This window comes from Hypomesus transpacificus, chromosome 12 (assembly GCF_021917145.1).
Source record: "Hypomesus transpacificus isolate Combined female chromosome 12, fHypTra1, whole genome shotgun sequence".
Taxonomy (NCBI): domain Eukaryota; kingdom Metazoa; phylum Chordata; class Actinopteri; order Osmeriformes; family Osmeridae; genus Hypomesus; species Hypomesus transpacificus.
The window spans coordinates 7,290,072-7,309,192 of NC_061071.1; the positions used below are offsets into that span (position 1 = coordinate 7,290,072).

The following is a 19,121-nucleotide window of genomic DNA, read 5'->3' on the forward strand; positions in this document are numbered from 1 at the left end:
ACAGTTTTGACATTCAAATCACATATATACAGTACATAATACACCGAGACTAAAGAAAGGGCAAGGTACTGTGAAAGGTAGCTCACAGTAGATGGGTTTCCGACAGATGAACGCTGCCCCCAAGTGGCAGCTGATAGGCTGAGACCTTCGCCCAATAACAGCATCATCAATATTTACACATTGATGAAGTCCCAAGAAAAAGCATTAAAAGCTGCAATTAAAGTTTAAGACAAATTAGTGTTGTCTGTATTTGAGGTATGCCAGTTTATGAGTGATGCCCAAGCCTTGTTAGGAAGCAAAATAGTCAACCAAACGGGCAGCAAACAAACCAATGAAACATGACACGAGATACATTTTACGATTGAGGTTTAATTGGGTGTCACAGTAAGGCGCTATGGAGACGTAAGCATCACAACACTGTCTACTGGTCTACGCCTGGGCAGAATGTCTGCTGCTTTTAAACTGGGCCAAAGAAAAGCCTTCTCCACAGATTCGGATGTAGGGGTGTGTGGTCCCATAAATCCTAAACTGTTTTGGGGACCCGGGAGTCTCAAAATAAAAAACAAGTTTTGTTTGCCTTATCTCTCGGTGCGTGCAAAATAAATGGTTTTACTGCCATGCTTTTATGGGTCCCTGTCTTGTCTATAATTCAGACATTGTTAAAATGTAAAACCGCAAATTCTGGGTTATGACAGAGACCACCGAGTCGCAGTGCAGATTGAGAGGACAGGGACACAGATTGAGGGGACAGGGACACTGCGACTGGTTCGGTGTCTAACGGTACTGACTGTCATTTTACTTTGTCCTCCTACTGTAACTGTTTCAATGTTGTGTATACAACTGCTCCCGCTGCAGGATTAGATCATTGTCAATTAGATATGATTTAGATGTTTAAAGAAAATAAACTGTAATTTAGGGTAGAACTAGGTCTAGTACATTTTGCAGGTGTGAGACCAATGTTGAGTTCCTGGGTACTTGACAGGGTCTGGACTGAACCGATCATATTTCTTTTTAGAACTTGAACTACAAATCCCACAAAACATCTCGCAGCAACGTGACGCGGAAGTGCAATTTACACATCCCCATGTGCGTGTATGGATTTTGTCAACAGACCTGCCAGTCTGCTGCAGGTATTTGTCTTATGTATATGAACCTCACGTCAAGTTTTTGCATTTTCGTTACAGATAGTGGAATAACTAGAAGTATTAATGTTTGCACATCTTCTTAAGGCTACAAGATTAGTACATAACGTGTCTAGATGTTACAGCCCTTATGTGCATGGGGTTCCGTTAATTCCAGATGTATCCGACACCCCTATATTCTCATGCGGGACGAGGTCCCTTCATTGATGTCTACGAGCCAGCAGAGGACTCATTTCTGCTCATTGATGCTTTGGAGCAAGACGCAGAGAAGCTGAAACAGATGAGGTGAAACCCACCCTTAAATGCAGAATGTCTAATTCGTGAACAAAATCACATCAAAAACTAATTAATTTTAACCGTATGTCTCAAAGCCCCACTGTTTGTCTGGAGATAGGCAGCGGCTCTGGGGTGGTGTCTGCCTTCCTAGCATCGGTAGTCGGACCTGAGTCTCTATACATGTGAGTTATGTGTGCGCATGTCTAGAGGTAACGAGTAGCTTGGACTTTGTCAAGCAACGAATCTTTATTATGGGTTTGGCACGAGTGTGGAAATGACCAATGTGTGTCCTGTGGACAGTTGTACTGATGTGAACCCTGCAGCAGCCCAGTGCACCATGGAAACCTCCCTCTGTAACAAAGTCTGTCTACAGCCTGTAATCACTGACTTGGTAAGACTATCTCTCTCTCCCTCTCTCACATTCACCCAGTACTAACTCACACCTTGACATCAAGTGCATCTCTTCCAGGTGGACACTCTCTTGCCAAGGCTGAGTGGAAAAGTTGACATTCTATTGTTCAACCCTCCCTATGTAGTTACACCCCCTGAGGAGGTAGGCCACCTACCCAGTCACACAGTGCTGTTGTCCAGGAGATTTGACACAGAGTGCTTTCATAGAAAATCTGTTTGACAATGCCATGCATGTTGCAGGTTGGTAGCCGGGGCATCGAGGCTGCCTGGGCTGGTGGGTACCGGGGCAGGGAGGTTATGGACAGGGTTTTCCCCCTCGTTCCTCAGCTTCTATCTCAAAAGGGTCTATTTTACCTCGTCACTGTGGTAGAGAACGACCCAGGTACGTTTCACTTGAAAGTATTCATACAGCGTCATTCCATTGTCTGGTGGTTCCTGTTGAGGGATTGTAGTCACAACTGCCCTCTCTGCCCCTAGAGGAAATCATCAGTGTGTTGGCAGAGGCTGGCCTGCAGGGGGCGTCCTGTCTGTCTAGAAGAGCTGGGAGAGAAAGCCTCTCTGTGCTACGCTTCCATACGTGACCATGGTCATGGGCTCCACACCCCACGCCTTCAAACCCAGCTACAACAGATTAACAGTGTGGTGGGCTGGACCAGTGAATGATGTGTGCAGAATTTAGAAGTCTGTCAATGTGTCCCTGACTCCCAACGTTATCTTGCACTGCCTTGGGAAAAAAAACAAAAAACATGTTCAAACAGATTTACTGTATGCTTAATCTATTTTCCACATTGTTTTTGTTGTTGAGTAATGCCCTTGTGAGAATGACATCTTTTTTTATAAAACAAAAATTGACTATTTTAAGTTCAACAGTGCAAGTTTTAATGCAAGGACACAAACATCACATTTCCACATAGCTATTTAGTGTTCCAGTGTAAACAGGCTGAGACCCAATCCATGATAACAAACCATTACGACTACAATGTTATTCTTACGAGCATAGCAAAATTGCAGCTGCAGCTGGAATTTATCGATTTGTACAACACTTTGTATGACTGACATTTTATAACAATGGTCCAAATGGGATTTGTATATATAAGGGAAAACAGCTTGAAGAAAATAAACATGTTTGGTCCCAGGTAGGCTGACGAACAGCTTTGGATTTGCGAAGCTGTCGACGCCACCTTGTAAACACTGACAGGTACAGCATCGTTAAATTGGTGTGGTCATCCTTTTGAGGCAGCCTTGGCACAACTACATACAAGCAAAACATTCCGTCACATTCTAAAGCCATTCGCATGCTGTGCAGATTCATCTTGGAACTGGTCGGAGCAGAACCACCGGTTCTAATGGCTCAGCTAGTATTCAGGCTAGTGGTCTGTAGGCTGGGGAGGAGGTGTTCTGGTTTAGCCCAGGGGGGCCGCGCTCCAGGCGATGCAGCCGTCCTCCCCCAGCCTCACCGCCCCTCCAGCCACCAGCTCCAGGGCTGCAGGGAAGGCCCGGTGCTCCGCCTCCCGGATGCGGTCTGATAGGCTCTCCTCGGTGTCACTCACCAGGACGGGCACCGCCTCCTGCACGATGATGGCCCCAGCGTCGACCTCCTCCTACACACACAACACACACACGGGAAAACCCCCAAGAATAAGAACTGAGAGTATTTCGAGGACTTGGTCCGAGGGCCATGTTGGGTGAAAAATTGGTATTCTGTAACAAATGGTCGGTGCCAATAGGACACAACTAAATGATGACCCATAAGTTATTAAAAGACAAGACAACAGAAAGGATTAACACTTAAAAGTGGGGCTTTGGGCAACATTTGTTTTGGTTGTCCTGTCAAATCGAATAACGCAGTTTTGCATCTTGGGCTCCAAGCCCTGGATTGGCAAAGTAGACTAACATTGTTGCCCATCCCCACTAAATGAGTAAGGCTTGATACATCAAGTGGATGTTTACATGTCGTGATGGGGTCTGTACTTACAGCCACAAAGTGGACGGTGCAGCCGGTGACCCGCGCCCCGGCCTGCAATGCCTGCTTCTGAGCATTGACCCCCTTGAAGGAGGGCAGCAGGGAGGGGTGGATGTTCAGCAGTTTACCTGCATGAAAAAGAGACACAAAACAAACACACACACAACTATAAACATATCTGGAGCTTATGTGGGAGAAATGTGGTGAGGAAGGCCCGCATCAAAACACCGTCCCACCGTTCCATTTCTTGACGAAGGTTCCCGTGAGGATCCTCATGAAGCCGGCCAGACACACCACCTCCACCCCAAACTCCTCCAGCACCCGGTCGATGGTGCCGTCAAACTCCGCCCGGCTGCCGTACAGCTTATGATCCACCACCTGACCCCGCGGCACAAACCAGAACGTTTCAGCCCTCCCCCCAAGCCAGACCGGGGAGGAGTCACCGAGGCGTCTGGCCCTGGAGGGGTGAAGCCCGGGCAGCGTCCAGGAGGAGAGAGAGCACCTACCCGGGTTTGGATGGCGGCCAGAGAGGCCCTCTTCAGACCCAGGACCCCGGGTCTGTTGGAGATGACCACCACGATCTCAGCCGAGCTGGAGGGACGCTTGGCCAGCTCCATCAGGGCCTGCAGGTTGGTGCCTGGGGAGCCGGGCGGACACACGAGGACGAGGGGTGAGAACGCTCGCTGGCCCAAGCCGTCACTGCACTGGCTGGGACACGGCTACACGCAGACACGTCAAAACGCCAGCCGACGGAATCGAGGTTGAATCGAAATGGGGAGAAACACACACGCACACACACGCGTCCACAGACCTGTGCCGGAGATGAGGACCCCTACTCTGGTCCTCCTGCGGGGGGCGCCGCTGTCGCCGTGGGCCGCCCCGTCCTGCCGCCCCCCCAGGTCTCCGCAGGGCTGGGCTCTGGGCACGCGCAGGCTGGGCGCCAGGTTTCGAACCACCACCGTCTCCGCTCCTTCACACGGGGACACAAGAAACACCCCGACCCCAGTTCACATGCAGCTCCACCCACACCAGGCGGAGGGCACGAGCGGCTATTCGAAGCGAACACAACCCCCCGAACCTTAGACGATTTCAAACTAGTCTTCCCACAGTGGCTGTGCTCTTGTAATGGCTGAATGTTGCTGAAAGTGTTGAAGGTCCGGTGCGTGCGAGCCCGCCGTGTTCCGGGTCTCACCGGGCTGCTTGTGGGAGAGCGAGCCCACGATCCAGGCCTCCTCCTGGGCCTGCAGCTGGCGCAGGACCCTCTGGGCGTCCGGCGGGGACACCACCAGCACGGCACCCAGGCCACAGTTGAAGGTGCGGCCCATCTCCTCCTGGCTCAGACCCCCCTCCTTGTGGAGCCAGGAGAACACGGGGGGGATGTTCCAGCGAGACGCATCTGAACACAAAAACACACACACAGTAAATATATCAATTGTGGATGACAGTTCTGTTGTGGTGAAGGAGAACCATCTCAACCCACACACGAGTGTGTGTTCCTCACCGAGGTCGACGGCCAGCCCCTGAGGCAGGACCCGGGGGATGTTCTCCAGCAGCCCGCCCCCGGTGATGTGGGCGTAGGCCTTGACGACCCCGCTGCGCAGGATTGGCAGGAGCAGCCGGCTGTAGATCTTAGTGGGCGTGAGGAGCACGTCGCCTGTCAATCAACACAGGACGACCAATCGGAGGAGAGGGATCGGTTTGGGATCAACGGTTGGGAACTACAGCAACCTCGGTAGACGAATCATAACAAAAACCATTGATCTTCCCTTCAACTACAACCAGGCAGGAGGTCATGAAATCGCCCTGGTTCCTCACCCATGGTCTCTCCGGCCTTCCCAAAGGGAGCCGGGGAGCGGTGGTCCAGGCCGGCCCGCTCCAGGACCTTGCGGACCAGGCTGAAGCCGTTGCTGTGCACCCCGGAGGAGGCCACCCCCACCAGCAGGTCCCCCTCGCAGACGTCCCCCAGCCGGGGCAGCAGGGCGGCCCGCTCCACGGCGCCCACGCAGAACCCCGCCAGGTCGTACTCCCCCGGGCCGTACGCGCCCGGCATCTCTGCCGTCTCTCCGCCTGGACACACACACACACAGACACACACGATCAGTTCAGTCAGATGTTGGCACAGCCAGTCATCAACCCATGTGTCAGGAGCAGTCTCTCCCCGTCCGCGGGCGCGGCTCACCCAGCAGGGCACAGCCCGCCATCTCGCAGCCCCTGGCGATGCCTTGGATCACGGAGGAGGCCACGGCCACGTCCAGGCGCCCGCAGGAGAAGTAGTCCAGGAAGAAGAGCGGCTCGGCCCCCTGGGCCAGCACGTCGTTCACGCACATGGCCACCAGGTCCTGGCCCAGGGTGCCGTGCTGCCCGCACGCCTGGGCGATCTACGGAGAGAGACAGAGAGAGACAGAGAGAGACAGAGAGAGACAGAGAGAGAGAGACAGAGAGAGACAGAGAGAGACAGAGAGAGACAGAGAGAGAGACAGAGAGAGAGAGAGAGAGAGAGAGAGAGAGAGAGAGAGAGAGAGAGAGAGAGAGAGAGTGACTTCCTCCTTTCACTTACCCATCCATGTACCTATCCACCTTTGTGCAGTATCTGTCCTTCCATGTATGCATATGTCCTAATCTATCCATCTATGTATCTATCCATCCTTTCATCTGTCCATCTCTCCCACGTCCAGATGTTAGGACGTGTCTCTGGATGGAGACTGCAGTCATGGCAGGTCCAGGTATGTTCTCCTCACCTTGAGCTTGGTCCCCACGCCGTCCGTCCCGGACACCAGGATGGGGTCAGAGAAGCCTGCCGCCTTCAGGTCAAACAGCCCCGCAAAGCCCCCCAGCTCAGCGTTGCACCCTGGTGGACAGGAGGAGAAACCGCAACGTCTGAGCACCCGGGAATTCAATGATATTCATTTCAGCCCACAGACTGTAAATACTGGAGGGGTACATATTCGCACGATGCGTCAATGTTTTGGTGTGTCTACAGAAATCGAATCAAGACTTCCTCTATTCCTAGTCTCCGGTAGTTTCTATGGACACTTGAAAATGTCTGCCTCTACAATAAATCTCCAGCCAGTAACCCAATTACCTTGAAACCAAGATAAGTGGACAAGACTAATAACCCAATTTTGCTCTCCCCAAAAGAGAGATTTCGCTGACTGTCCACTAGAGAGGAATGATTCAGCTAAATAGACAAAGAGGTCTTCCCACACAGGAAGTTACCTGAGCGAGAGGTGGCCTTGGCCATGGGCTTGATTAGGTCCACTAGCCTGTTGCCCGCGGCAATGTCCACTCCGCTGTCCTTATAGGTCAGTCCTCTGGTGGAGACAGCACAGGTCAAAGGTCGACAGCTGCCAATCAGCGCTCTAGTGTTGATATGAGCAGACCAGTTATCTTGGATTACCTTGGAATAGAAGCACTCAACATAAAAGAATACTCCCTATGCATTCACAAGTGTTTCCATGTCCTTCTCTTGTGTTCAGCCTGCGTTCACACCCACCCGTGTCGGGCCAGGTGGCCGATGGCTCTGTGGCCGATGTCACGGCGATAAACGGCGCCGGCGAACCCCACGGCAGCCGCGCCCTGATTGGCCGCGTGCAGCGCCGTCTCCAGGGACGACCTCACGGCAGTGACCGTCAGGACGCGGCCCCCGCTGGAAACCAGGAGGCCGTGCCGGAGGGCGGTGCCGGCGTGGAACAGCTGCACCCCCAGCTCCTCCAGCTGAGACAGGCCTGGGACGCACACACACACACACACACACACACACACAGCCGGATGGGAGGATGACAGGCATCCATCTTGGCAACTGTACTAATATATTTACTCAGAGCACAGGCTTTTATCCAAATTGACGTACAAACAGCGCATTTAAAATGGGCAGGGGCGCGTGGGACTCAAACCCATGACACGGTGTCCACCCTGCGCAGCATTGCAGGATGGGGACCGGACTTCTTTGCGGCTGAGAAGGATACCCTTATCGGCTAGCAGCTCGCTAGCAGCCTGGGTGAGGGTTAGTGACGGAGGTTGGTCGGCCCATACCAGTGACCTCAACGCCGGTCTTGTAGGAGCCCGGGTATCCAGCGCTGGCCATGACCACGGCGACCGCCGAACTGTCCTCCTGCCAGAGGGGGGCGCTGGAGGCCAGACGGCCCTGCAGGGTGCTCTGGAGCACCTCGTACAGGTCGCTCTTCAGCAGGGGCATCAGGACCTGCCACGACAAGGGAGACTTAGGACCACCGGGTAGAAGAACACACACGCGCGCACACACACACACACACACACACACAGAGAGTTCACGGACCTGACATTCGGGGTCTCCAAAGCGACAGTTGTACTCCAGAACCTTTGGGCCCTGCTTGGTCAGCATCAGGCCTGCGTACAGCACACCTGAGAGAGAAAGAGAGAGCGAGAGAGAGAGAGAGAGCGAGCGAGAGACAGCGAGAGAGAGAGAGAGCACCAGACAAGGCATCCATGAAGTACAGAGACAAGAGAGAGGAAGGAGCAGCTGTATCACCCCGTGTGTGTGTGTGTGTGTGGGGGGGGGGGGGGGGTCTGTTGGCCCTCACTTACCCACATAGGGTGCGCCCTCCTCCTTCATCCCGTCCACAGTCCTCTGCAGGACAGCCTCCCTGATCTCCTGCAGCATCTCCTTAGACACCTGGATGAGGAAGGACCAGACGGACCCAGACACACCCTGTCACTGGGGGAAGAGATCTGTGCAGGAGGAATACAGAATGGTGTGTGTGCGTGTGTACCTGAGGGGTGGGGCAGTAGGCCCCCATGCCCCCTGTGTTTGGCCCCTGGTCTCCGTCCTGCAGTCGCTTGTGGTCCTGGGCCGGGGGCATGGGCGACACGGTGGTCCCGTCGCTGAAGCACAGGCACTGCAGGAGCCGACCACATCAACAGATAAGCCCTCCGTGACACGGCGTGTTGGAACGGCCAATACTAAAAGTACGTGTGCGGTTTGTTTTGATCCTCGGAACGTCCCCACGTTTGGAGCTGAAAGGGTTCGTTCTAATGGCCCTCGCTAGCCGCCGATGAGAGGTAAAGAGATGTAATTTGTAGAACGAAGGAATATTTCCTTCCTGCGAGTGCACTTGACAGGAAAGGGGAGGTGAGAGGGAAGAATGAGGGGGATTAGAGAGCGCTAGAGAGAGAGAGAGAGAGCGAGAGAAAGAGAGTGAATGGTTGAGAGAATGTAGAATGACTCACAGACACTTCCTCCCCCTCCAGAAGCTCCTCCACCACCACAGTTTCCCCAGCCGCGCCAAACGCTTTATCCTGCCAAAGAGAACACACACGCACACACACAAACACTATCTTCGAGCTGGAGATTGATTTGTTGAGTCGGGGAGCTGACAAGTTCTCTCTCTCCCAAATTCCCCACGGAGCGACTTTCCCCGAGCTGAACGTGTTCGTTATGAAGGCGATGTGTGACAAGCAGTCAGATGTCATTCGGGTGACACACCGCTTTGGAGGAGACAAACTGGAGTCTTCGGAACAGTTTAGGGGCACAGAGGAAGACACGGGCCCATTTCAGACCCTCTTCCAAAATGACAAACGAGGGGGGAAAAGTGACTTTGCGCCAGTGAGAGATCCTATCTTCCACAGGGTTCATACACATTTTGACCAATGGATTTCCATGACTTTTCCATGCCTTTTCAATGACTTTAAACCAAATTTCCATGACCAAACTTTTTGTGAAATCTTGGGTTATACGTTAAAAAGTTGTATTACACGGCTGTTCCTAATACTGTAGAATGCTCCATTCACTTAAATGGGGCTTCCCAACGTTCTGCGGTGAACAATTTTTTTACATTTGAACTTTGCTATGCATATTTGACCGCTGTCAAGGGAAGTGTCCTTTTTGCCTCGGATTCACATCTTTCGTAGCACTCCGCAAGCAGTCCGGTAACTTTTTAACCCCAGCGTACTCCGTTGCTTAGCGACGTCAGCTGATTTGAAGCCTAAAGAATGTTCAAAGTCTATGAAGTTCAACGTCGAACTATTTTTCTGCTGATCAACACTACGAACGGTAACAAATAAATTGTAAAAAGACACTGTGTTAAGTTATTTTTTTGGCAAGTAGCCGTGTAATAAGCGGCATAATGTATAGAACGCCGGTCATATTCGGGAAAATAAACCCCTTCAGCCCACATTACCTCCGCAGTTAGGACTGCTGCTAGGCGTAGCAGTGGACCTCGCTGTGGTGAGAAAGCCGGTGATGGGTGCTGCTGTAGCTTTGCTAGCAGCACCCATCACCAGGCTGCTGTAGCTTTGCTAGCAGCACCCATCACCAGGCTGCTGTAGCTTTGCTAGCAGCACCCATCACCGGGCTGCTGTAGCTTTGCTAGCAGCACCCATCACCAGGCTGCTGTAGCTTTGCTAGCAGCACCCATCACCAGGCTGCTGTAGCTTTGCTAGCAGCACCCATCACCAGGCTGCTGTAGCTTTGCTAGCAGCACCCATCACCGGGCTGCTGTAGCTTTGCTAGCAGCACCCATCACCAGGCTGCTGTAGCTTTGCTAGCAGCACCCATCACCAGGCTGCTGTAGCTTTGCTAGCAGCACCCATCACCGGGCTGCTGTAGCTTTGCTAGCAGCACCCATCACCGGGCGCTCTGATGTTTGCTACCTTTGGAATGGCTAGTTAAAGCCGCCTCTCCCATGTTTGAAATGTCGAATGATTTTCCACCACACAACCGACATTTTGCTCGTCCCGGGTCTGTCTGTTTAATGTATCTTTCCATTTGTAGCCAAGCATCGTTAAAGCTACACTTTCCTGGCATTTTGAATTATCCCTCGCGCTTCTCTGAGTTACTGTTGCTATGGCCATCTAACTTTTTAGTTAGTATGAGAGCGTATGCCTGCTTATATTTTGAACGTATTTCTTTTAAACGCATGTGAATTATTTAAAACTCAGCGTAAATGAACAACATGAAAATATGATTATAACAACTTTCCAAGACTTTTCCAAAACTTTTGGGATTTAATTTTTTTCAAGCACTTTTCCAGGCCTGGAAATAACCATTTTAAAATTCCATGACTTTTCCAGGTTTTCCATGACCGTACGAACCCTGCTTCCATCTCCTCGAAATGAAAACAGTAAGGGGAGACCATGAGTGTTACAGTTCCAGTCGAAAAGAGAGATGGAGAGAGAGAGAGAGAGAGTGAGAGCGAGAGATGGAGAGAGAGAGAGAGTGAGTGAGAGCGAGAGATGGAGAGAGAGGGGTCCGTACCTTCATGATTTCCAGCACGGCTTGGCAGGCCTCGTCCTGGTCCCGGGCCACGATGACCCCCTTCCCTGCAGCCAGGCCACTGGCCTTCACAACCAGAGCTGGGAAGGTGGCCCTGGGGCACAGGACAGGTGGGGGTCAAAGGGCATGGTTGGCAGCAGTTTGAATACAGAGTTTAAATTTATAATCATTATTGAAATCATTTTTCAGAGAGGGAAAATGGGCAGAAGCATTCTCAAAACCTTTGAACTGCAAAACAAAACACAAAAAAAAATGTTTCCACAACCACCACAAGTCCCCTACCCCCAAAGCTTTTCACATGGAAGCCCCCGCCCCCCACTGTGGTACTGACTGGCAGATGTAGCTGCATGCCTCCTGGGCGTCTGTGAAGGAGCTCCAGCGGGCTGTGGGGATGTTGTGGCGGTCCATGAAGGCCTTGGAGAAACTCTTACTGGCCTCTAGCTGGGCAGCCCGCGCAGAGGGGCCGAAACAAGGAACCCCCGCAGCCACCAGGTCATCCACTACACCTGAGGGAGGGAAGGAGGGAGGGAGGGATACAAGCAGATAGGTTTATCATAATTCAAATTGCTGTTGGTTCAGCCACTGTTTTTTCCAACTTCAATAAGACCACTGAATAATGGAAATAATGGAATAATGGAAAAATGGAGAAAAACAAGCACCAACCTGCAGCCAAGGGCACCTCGGGTCCGACCACTACCAAGCCAACATTATGATCCTTACAGAACTGGGCCAGAATGGAGTGGTTACTCACAGACACCTCTGGAGTCGAGAGGAAGTCAAACAGAGAGAGAGGGGGGGGGGAAAGAAAGGGGGAGAGAAAGAGAGACTATTGAGTCACGCAACAGTTCTGTGTTTATGTCAATCGGAGGCTCCGTATGAGGGTGCTCACTCACCCGAGTTGGAGATCTTCCCACTGCTGGCGGTGCCTGCGTTCCCCGGAGCCACCAGCACCTGCTGGATGTGTGGGGACTGAGCCAGTTTCCACGCCAGGGCATGCTCCCGCCCACCACTGCCTATCACCAGCACCCGCTCCGCCATGGCAACTGTGTGAGGGTCAGGAGGAGGCACCAATAAGGACGCACTCTAGCCCGACAACACATCGCACACGGACAAGGCCCTCCAGGCCCAAAAGTAATAGAGACGGGATGAAATTGCTTTTAAATTACTTGAATTTATTATTCGTAAGGAAGCAATTTAATTGCATGGAAAATGTGACCTACACAGTTTCCACAGTGGTGCGGGGAGTCTGCTTAGTTGTGAAGAATTGGTGACCTTTACCAGAGCCACTGAGCCCAGCCTGCACTTAAATTAGGCCTATCTGGTCATATAAATGTCACATTAGGAACCTATCCACCCATACAAAAAACATGGTCGCCAATTAGTTGTCATTGTTGCAAGGCCAATATAGTGGTCTTAGTCAAAGGTATTTCATTAGCATAAAACAATTGTGAGGTACCAGTGCCATGTATTAACATGTATGGGAGACAAGGAGAGAATGTGTCTGGGAGAATGTCTGATTGATTTGACCAGATGTAGAAAGACTGACTTTATCGGCTTTTCCCCTTGAACACCAAAAAGAAGATAGGTGGAAACCAAAAACTGGATTAGTGGTTATCTATGATTAATGACTAAAAAGTCAAGCTGCTTTAGCAGAATCGCGCTGGCCTCATCAATACAAAAGAATAGACAAACGCACATCGATAATGCGGAGGAATGCATCTGAAGAACGATACGCGTGGTTTCTAATTACCAGAACCTTTTGCTATGATTAGAATCACTCACTAGACATGTGACGGGATAAGGAAACCCAATTCGGATTCAACCTTAACAGTCACGCTAGATTTTGTATAAACTAAAAGCCGCGGTTTCTTGGGCAGTGATGATTTATTATGAAGCTACATAGCTAACTGGCTAAATTAATTAGTCAAATGTTGCTGTGAGCTGTCAGTAGTCAGATGGCTCAGTCGAATTTGGGGAAATGTTCACGGAGCCAACTATACAAAGAAACTATTGATGCAACTTTAATTAAGATGCAGGAATGAATAACCCATGTTAAAAATGATACTTATGGAGAAATAGTTATCATTCTCATGCACACAACATGAATCGAAGTTCACTTGAGGCTAGCCAACTTGATGCACGCTCGATAGCTACAACCTTCTGAACTGATTTTCTTGGGGAAATGCCGTTGCTTAAAAACAAAACTTCATACAAGTATTCCAAACTTACCTGTGGCTGTTAATGTAACAAAATGAAGTAACAAAGTTGAGTGTTGTCAGGCCTTGGACAGATATGTACTTCATCCACAGCTGGGGGAGACTGTAGTATGTATCTTCACAAGATCCCTGGTCTCAACTCTCAAAACCACGTGGAACTCATCTGAATTAGGGCACCTCGATTTGTTTTGTCGGGCTGCCCGAATACTTTGCGCCACATATCTCATCTGCCTAGTTTGCCAAATTAAGAACCCATGCATGCCATACCCAATGACGCATAACTAATGCAAATACTTAATGAGATGTTAGATAACATTACCCGTTAGATTTATGAAATTGTAATGAAAATGTAGCCAAGACAAATTTATTGTTGGTGTTTTACTGGACTTTTCATTGAAATACTCATTAAAAGGTTTATGAAAGCACATGTGGTATTTTATTTAAATCCATAAAACAATGTTCTTTCATTAAAAACCACATAAAAAGGTGTTTCTACAACAGACCACTGTCATCTTGAGAACTTATAATCGTACTCTGGATACAGTGTATACAGTACCTACAGTATTACAGCTAGTTGATCATCATTGCAATGATGCCATCATCATTTAGCTAACATGACAGCAGTCTAAAGCCACAGTAGCGCAGACTGCACCACAAGGATGATTGGAAACGTGGTCTGCTTGAAGACAAACGCTTTAAAACAGACCACACACTAAAACAGCTGCGTCCAATCTTCAAGTGGCTTAGGTGAAATGGCTTTCCAGTCACAACAAAGGGAGATCGGGGGTGTGGAGAAGCTCCTGGCCCAGGGTAGAACTTCGGAGGGCGAACAAGGTGACCCCCGAGCTGTACGCCGCAGGGATGCTGACGTGGGTCATCCTGGGCTGAGTGTCACAGGGGTCTTCCTCACAGGTCATCTGCTTCACCTGGCCTACGGTGGAAGGAAATGTGGCACGTGACAATGCACTTGTACACGCAAAAGACACGGTGACTGTCTGTTGGTTACATTACAGTATATCTCGTTGTCACACACACACACACACACAAACAAACATACACAAAAAGGCCCAAGGCTACACGGAACAATCTGTACCAATAGAGGCACCTGCCGCTGCAAAAAATCTCACCCTCCACGTCCATCGTTCTCCAGCGTGGGTCACACTGGCCCTCTGATATGCTGGACAGGAGGGTGTCAGCTGTCAGTCTCTGCATGACGTCCTCCCGACGAATCAGCAACACCGATTCACTGCAGAGTCGCTGATGCACCTCCCTCTCACTCACTAACAGAGAACACGGAAGCGGGCTTCAAGACAAACTGTATCGGGAAAGGGCGGTGAGTAACGACCGAGCGAGGACGCGTACGAACGTGGACTCACCCACATCTAATGGATTGGTCATGTAGACAGCATTGGGTCCAACCCCAAATATGAGCTGGTGATGCCAGGCGTCTGGGATCTCTTCCCCTTCAGGCACGGCCTTCTGCATGTTCATGGTGGCCACAGGGACAGCTCCCCTGCGGATCCACTGTGCCAGCCAGGGCACAAGCCTCACCCTCCGGCGAGGGTGGAGGTGGTAGAACCTACCCATGACACGGCCTCCGCTGGCTTGCTCCGCCCCCTCGATCAGCTGGGAATGCGTCGCCCCTGGGACAGATGTAAAGAAAAACATGGATGCATATACGGCCTACGCTAAAGTCCAATTTGAATGCACTAACAAACAGGCACACACACACACACCTCCTCCCGTGTCAATTCAATATCCAGAGCGTGTGAGTGAGTTTGTAGTGTGTGTGTGTGTGTGTGTGGGTGTTCAGAGAAGTTGATAGAGGCCGTACCCGCTTGGCTCCTGGAGTGCAGGTAGTCTGGCAACGGGGCCTCGTTCCTTCTCAGACACGTCCTCACACACCGATCAGCTGTCTCAGGCGCCACAGTGCAGCCCAGGGCTTGTAGCACATCTATTACAGCAGTGGCTCCACATGCAGACGCACCGATCTGCAGGGTCTGCCTCTCAACAGCCTCCTGGACTGACCACAACATGGCCCCCATCTCCTCGTTGCCCTCCTCATGTCTACCCGGAGACGGGGACACACTAGCGTCTCCACACTCTTTACGAGCTAGCGCGTCTTCCATTTATTGGCAGGTCAGAAACCAGTCATGTAAAGTACTGAGACAGACAGTTGGCAAAACAGGCACACTTTAAGTTCGTAATCAAAAGGGTTATGACAGATATTTGCTACAGTGAGACCTGTGAGGCTGCATGTCGGTCTGGCTATTTACTATGAGAGTAATTCAGACGGGCGGTGGGCCGGGGAGATAAACAGTCACGTTTGTTATTAGCGTGGCGTACTGACACTCACCGTGAATACTTGCAAGCATTAACGTGTTAGCTAATTTGCTTTCTTTAGTTCGTCCAATGTTCTACATGTTAACACTGTTGCAACACTGTTGGAAATATGAAAATACATTTATTTATAGCTCACAGTGAACGAACAGACGATAATTCCGGTTGTATTGCACACCATATTCGATTGGACTAGGGGAATTGGCCCTGCAGCCAATAGAAACACAACGTACACAGCATTTAAAGGGGTAGTTACAGCAAAATTATCTACCAAGTTTCTTTGATAAGACTAAAAGCATTGCAATTTTTCATCACTTCTCTTTAAAAGTGAAAGACAGATGAAAGGTATAAGAAAAACACTCGAAAATGTTGTATGTGATAATAGTATGATTTTACATATCCATTACAGTGATCAATGTCACAGATTAATTAAACATGTTTTGATTAATGTCTGATCAGAACTGACAACGTGAACTGAACGTTTTACGACCAGCCGCGTGACGTTTCAGCAACACTAATGTTACTTTCTGCCGTGTAACTTTCATTTTTGCAGTTGAGCAGGAGAAAGCTTTCGATTAGGCCTACGTCAATTTGAAGACAATTTATAATCTTCCAGCGCGATGGTCACCTACAACTAGTTTCAGGAGGAGTCGATAGATTTATTGATTTTCTTTTTTACCAGGCGACATTATTACCCTAATGTTTTAGTGTAGAAAATCCATTCACTTTTAACGAATGTGTTATTTTGACTTTGCACCTCTCATGCTTTCCAAAAGCACTGTCTTTTGGACAAGCCTGTTGTGTCTCTCGCTGTTTCCAGATGGTAAGTCCTTAACTTGATCATGAAAGCTAAAATCCTAGAAATATAATAGGTTTAATCTTAACCGTGTGTCCACACAGGGGCGTTGAACGCTTTCAGGGGTGACATGACTAGATTCCTGTAGACTAGGTTTTAGTGCTCGGATAACATTGATTTCATTTAATGTGATTTTAATGTACACCCACAGAATGTCTGACCAGGACTCTGACTGCACACATTGGTGAATCAGTGCTCTTCAATGTGTCCTGCTCTCCAAGTGAACAACCGTACATCTCTGTCTGGCAGAGGAATGAAACTGTTGTCTATAACTTCGGATCCGAAAGATTTCCTGATACCCATTACAATGACAGGACTCAGATGTTTCTGGAAAAGCATAAACAAAATTGCTCCCTGGTCATAACTAACATATTGCTATCAGATGAAGGAACATACAAATTATTTTACAAACGTACTGATAGTACTGATGCAGATTCCCTGATCAGCCCTGAATTTGTTCTCAAGGTTCTGTCTCCTGGTAAGTTCTGAATAAAAGCTTCTCTCTCTCTTGACAACACCCTAATCAAATATATAATGATGAGAAACCTTTAAACAACACTCTTAACATTTCGCAACATTCATAAAACAGTTTTTGTTGCCAAACGCTACCACGTTTGATTAGGATTTGATGGGAACATTAATAGTCACAGGACTGTATGTGGTTTCTAGCCTCAGCAGTCACCAGTAATCAGAAGACTCTTCCTCCTGAAGCAGTGCCCATCATTGGACCTGTTGTTGGTGCCATGGCCACTCTGCTAGGATTGGCGATGGTATTACTGTTAACACGAAGGAGGTGTCACCACTAGCAAATGGTAAAAGCATATTTGACAAACAATTCTCCTAATAAACTCCCAAACTTCCAAAGTTTGGAAACGTAATTTCGGTCGATTATTCCTCCCCTTTATTAATACCAATTGGTATTGTATTTTATATTGTTGGAAAGCCTGATTAGTCATCTTTACAACGAGGTACAACTTGTAAGGATCGTGCATTCGTGGAATGAGCAACACGGCTAACCGTGTGGGTAGCAGCCCAAAAAGATTTGCCAAAATCCCCTGCAACATTCTTCTGTTGGTATTCACTCTCGTTTTGAGCTTCAAGTGGGATCAGCTTGGGCGTGCTGTACGTGCCAGAGTGACCAACCCAAACATGTTGACTGACTTGCAACAAATCCTGGTTGAGGAATGGGATGCCATCCCACAGCAGTTTGTGACCAGGCTGGTGACCAGCATGAGGAGGAGGTGCCAAGCTGTTGTGGCTGCGTATTGGTCTTCCACACGCTACTGAGGTCCCTGACAGTGTCAAATGAGTAAAGTGGAAAAATTGCCAATATGTGTTGTTTTTTCCTTATTACTGTGGGAGAGTGCAATTATCCAATCCACCAAGAAACTCAAAACGAGAGTGAATACCAACAGAAGAATATTGCAGGGGATTTTGGCAAAAAAATTTGGGCCGCCACACACACGGTTAGCTGTGTTGCTCATTCCACGAATGCCAATCCTTACAAGTTGTACCTCGTTGTAAAGGTGACTAATCAGGCTTTCCAAAGATATAAAATACAATACCAATTGGTATTATTAAAGGGGAGGAATAATCGACCGAAATAACATTTCCAAACTTGTTTGAGGAGTTTATGATAGGGTTCATTTATCTCTGTTACAGTACAGTACTGTCCACCAGTGAGTTCAATCGAATCATCGAATCAGATCTAATGTTAATGTAGAAATAATTGTGTGTTGATAGCACAAGAAACATCAAGTCAGTTCCATATCCTTCGTATGATTCATGCAACCCTTCTTCTGTGAGAGTAGACAGGACACTAACTGTAGTATCTCCCCAAGTAGGAGATAGTGGCAATGATAGCTGTTGATCAGGTTTGCTCTCCTGTTATGAGTTGTGCTGCTCCTTGTTGTTTATTTGAATGAACCGGTCTCAGATCTCGGAGCAGATAAGGATGCAGCTCGTGCCACTCCAACCAACCGACCAGAACCAAGACAACAGGTCTGGTCATCACGACTAGATCCTGAAACACATCTGCACACACACCTGCACGCACACACAAACTCACGCCGAATCAAGTATTGATCTTCATGAAAGATCTGAAATCCCTGAGAAATCATCTCTTTTATAGCATAACTGTCATAATTCAATATCAATATGCATGGTGATGTTCATTTCTCTTTTATATACATTGTATTTCCAAACTGTGATTTATTTCAATCTTTACACTATTACTGTAATCCCCAAAGTGATTTAAAAGACATAATAAATCCTACGTTTTATATCATTACGATTCATAAATTACTCATATATCCATGAGCAGTACTTGAATTACTGATACTCTATTTGATAAGTCCTCAAGTATTTAGAAAGTCTACACTATACAGTTTGGTGTACATCTGGGAACAGTCATAGATGAAGATTCACAGTAGTTTCAGAATGGTGTTGGGTAATACTATTGCAACTGTTTTTTTATTTAAGAGTGAGTCAAAGGTATGTCACACCGCACAAAAATGTTTCCAGAATCAAGGAAGGTTAAAGCCTGAGGGGATTTCCTCGCAAAGTGCAATTTCTTATTATGGGGGGAACCATTCATCCTGCAGAGGTCAGTATCGTTCCACCCAAAACCACTAAGATGCCGTATCTTCATTGTTAAAGCTGTAAAAAA

The 19,121-nt window shown here is 48.9% G+C and overlaps 3 protein-coding genes and 1 long non-coding RNA gene across 6 annotated transcripts; 2 read left to right on the plus strand and 2 right to left on the minus strand.

Annotated features, from left to right (window-relative positions):
* Window positions 1-1,054: 1,054 nt before the first annotated feature.
* On the plus strand, window positions 1,055-2,686 carry n6amt1 (N-6 adenine-specific DNA methyltransferase 1). Of its 2 annotated transcripts, none has more exons than XR_006956862.1 (7): window positions 1,055-1,130; window positions 1,300-1,427; window positions 1,537-1,600; window positions 1,719-1,809; window positions 1,888-1,971; window positions 2,070-2,211; window positions 2,307-2,660. XR_006956862.1 is itself a non-coding variant. In XM_047031251.1 (7 exons), the coding sequence occupies exons 1-7, from the start codon at window positions 1,095-1,097 to the stop codon at window positions 2,408-2,410; spliced, it is 672 nt and encodes a 223-aa protein (XP_046887207.1). In that variant the 5' UTR covers window positions 1,061-1,094; the 3' UTR covers window positions 2,411-2,686. The 2 variants fall into 2 exon arrangements, 1 of the variants encoding a protein (XP_046887207.1); XM_047031251.1 differs by having other exon boundaries at window positions 1,061-1,130; window positions 1,514-1,600; window positions 2,307-2,686.
* Window positions 2,687-2,700: 14 nt separating this feature from the next.
* Window positions 2,701-13,403, minus strand: gart (phosphoribosylglycinamide formyltransferase). 2 transcript variants are annotated; one of them, XM_047031249.1, is made up of 22 exons: window positions 13,271-13,403; window positions 11,935-12,084; window positions 11,705-11,800; window positions 11,373-11,547; window positions 11,024-11,135; window positions 8,998-9,066; window positions 8,541-8,666; window positions 8,356-8,443; window positions 8,087-8,172; window positions 7,825-7,993; window positions 7,286-7,517; window positions 7,009-7,151; window positions 6,531-6,640; window positions 5,972-6,170; window positions 5,608-5,859; window positions 5,294-5,446; window positions 4,985-5,188; window positions 4,604-4,762; window positions 4,299-4,429; window positions 4,029-4,170; window positions 3,805-3,920; window positions 2,701-3,430 (listed from the first exon to the last, which is right to left on the minus strand). In XM_047031249.1, exons 2-22 carry the CDS (start codon window positions 12,077-12,079, stop codon window positions 3,233-3,235), a joined length of 3,105 nt encoding a protein of 1,034 aa, XP_046887205.1. In that variant the 5' UTR covers window positions 12,080-12,084; window positions 13,271-13,403; the 3' UTR covers window positions 2,701-3,232. The 2 variants fall into 2 exon arrangements, with proteins under 2 accessions (XP_046887205.1, XP_046887206.1); XM_047031250.1 differs by having other exon boundaries at window positions 2,702-3,430; window positions 7,009-7,103.
* Window positions 13,404-13,720: 317 nt separating this feature from the next.
* LOC124474705 lies at window positions 13,721-15,777 on the minus strand. The gene is made up of 5 exons (XM_047031089.1): window positions 15,614-15,777; window positions 15,092-15,420; window positions 14,634-14,900; window positions 14,385-14,537; window positions 13,721-14,188 (listed from the first exon to the last, which is right to left on the minus strand). The coding sequence occupies exons 2-5, from the start codon at window positions 15,384-15,386 to the stop codon at window positions 14,022-14,024; spliced, it is 882 nt and encodes a 293-aa protein (XP_046887045.1). The 5' UTR covers window positions 15,387-15,420; window positions 15,614-15,777; the 3' UTR covers window positions 13,721-14,021.
* Window positions 15,778-16,102: 325 nt separating this feature from the next.
* Window positions 16,103-18,740, plus strand: LOC124474611. The gene is made up of 4 exons (XR_006956846.1): window positions 16,103-16,420; window positions 16,605-16,931; window positions 17,123-17,265; window positions 18,390-18,740. It is a non-coding gene; the product is annotated as an uncharacterized LOC124474611 (long non-coding RNA).
* The last annotated feature ends 381 nt before the right edge of the window (window positions 18,741-19,121 follow it).

Coding starts and splice junctions, on each gene's coding strand:
- n6amt1 (XM_047031251.1), top strand. CDS start 1,095: ATGGATTTTGTCAACAGACCTGCCAGTCTGCTGCAG. Junction 1,810..1,887: donor AGCCTGTAATCACTGACTTG/GTAAGACTATCT, acceptor CATCTCTTCCAG/GTGGACACTCTCTTGCCAAG. Junction 1,972..2,069: donor TAGTTACACCCCCTGAGGAG/GTAGGCCACCTA, acceptor TGCATGTTGCAG/GTTGGTAGCCGGGGCATCGA.
- gart (XM_047031249.1), bottom strand. CDS start 12,079: ATGGCGGAGCGGGTGCTGGTGATAGGCAGTGGTGGGCGGGAGCATGCC. Junction 11,801..11,934: donor TGGGAAGATCTCCAACTCGG/GTGAGTGAGCAC, acceptor TCTCGACTCCAG/AGGTGTCTGTGAGTAACCAC. Junction 11,136..11,372: donor GCATGCAGCTACATCTGCCA/GTCAGTACCACA, acceptor CCTGTGCCCCAG/GGCCACCTTCCCAGCTCTGG.
- LOC124474705 (XM_047031089.1), bottom strand. CDS start 15,386: ATGGAAGACGCGCTAGCTCGTAAAGAGTGTGGAGACGCTAGTGTGTCC. Junction 14,901..15,091: donor GCACTCCAGGAGCCAAGCGG/GTACGGCCTCTA, acceptor CATCTGTCCCAG/GGGCGACGCATTCCCAGCTG. Junction 14,538..14,633: donor GACCAATCCATTAGATGTGG/GTGAGTCCACGT, acceptor GTTCTCTGTTAG/TGAGTGAGAGGGAGGTGCAT.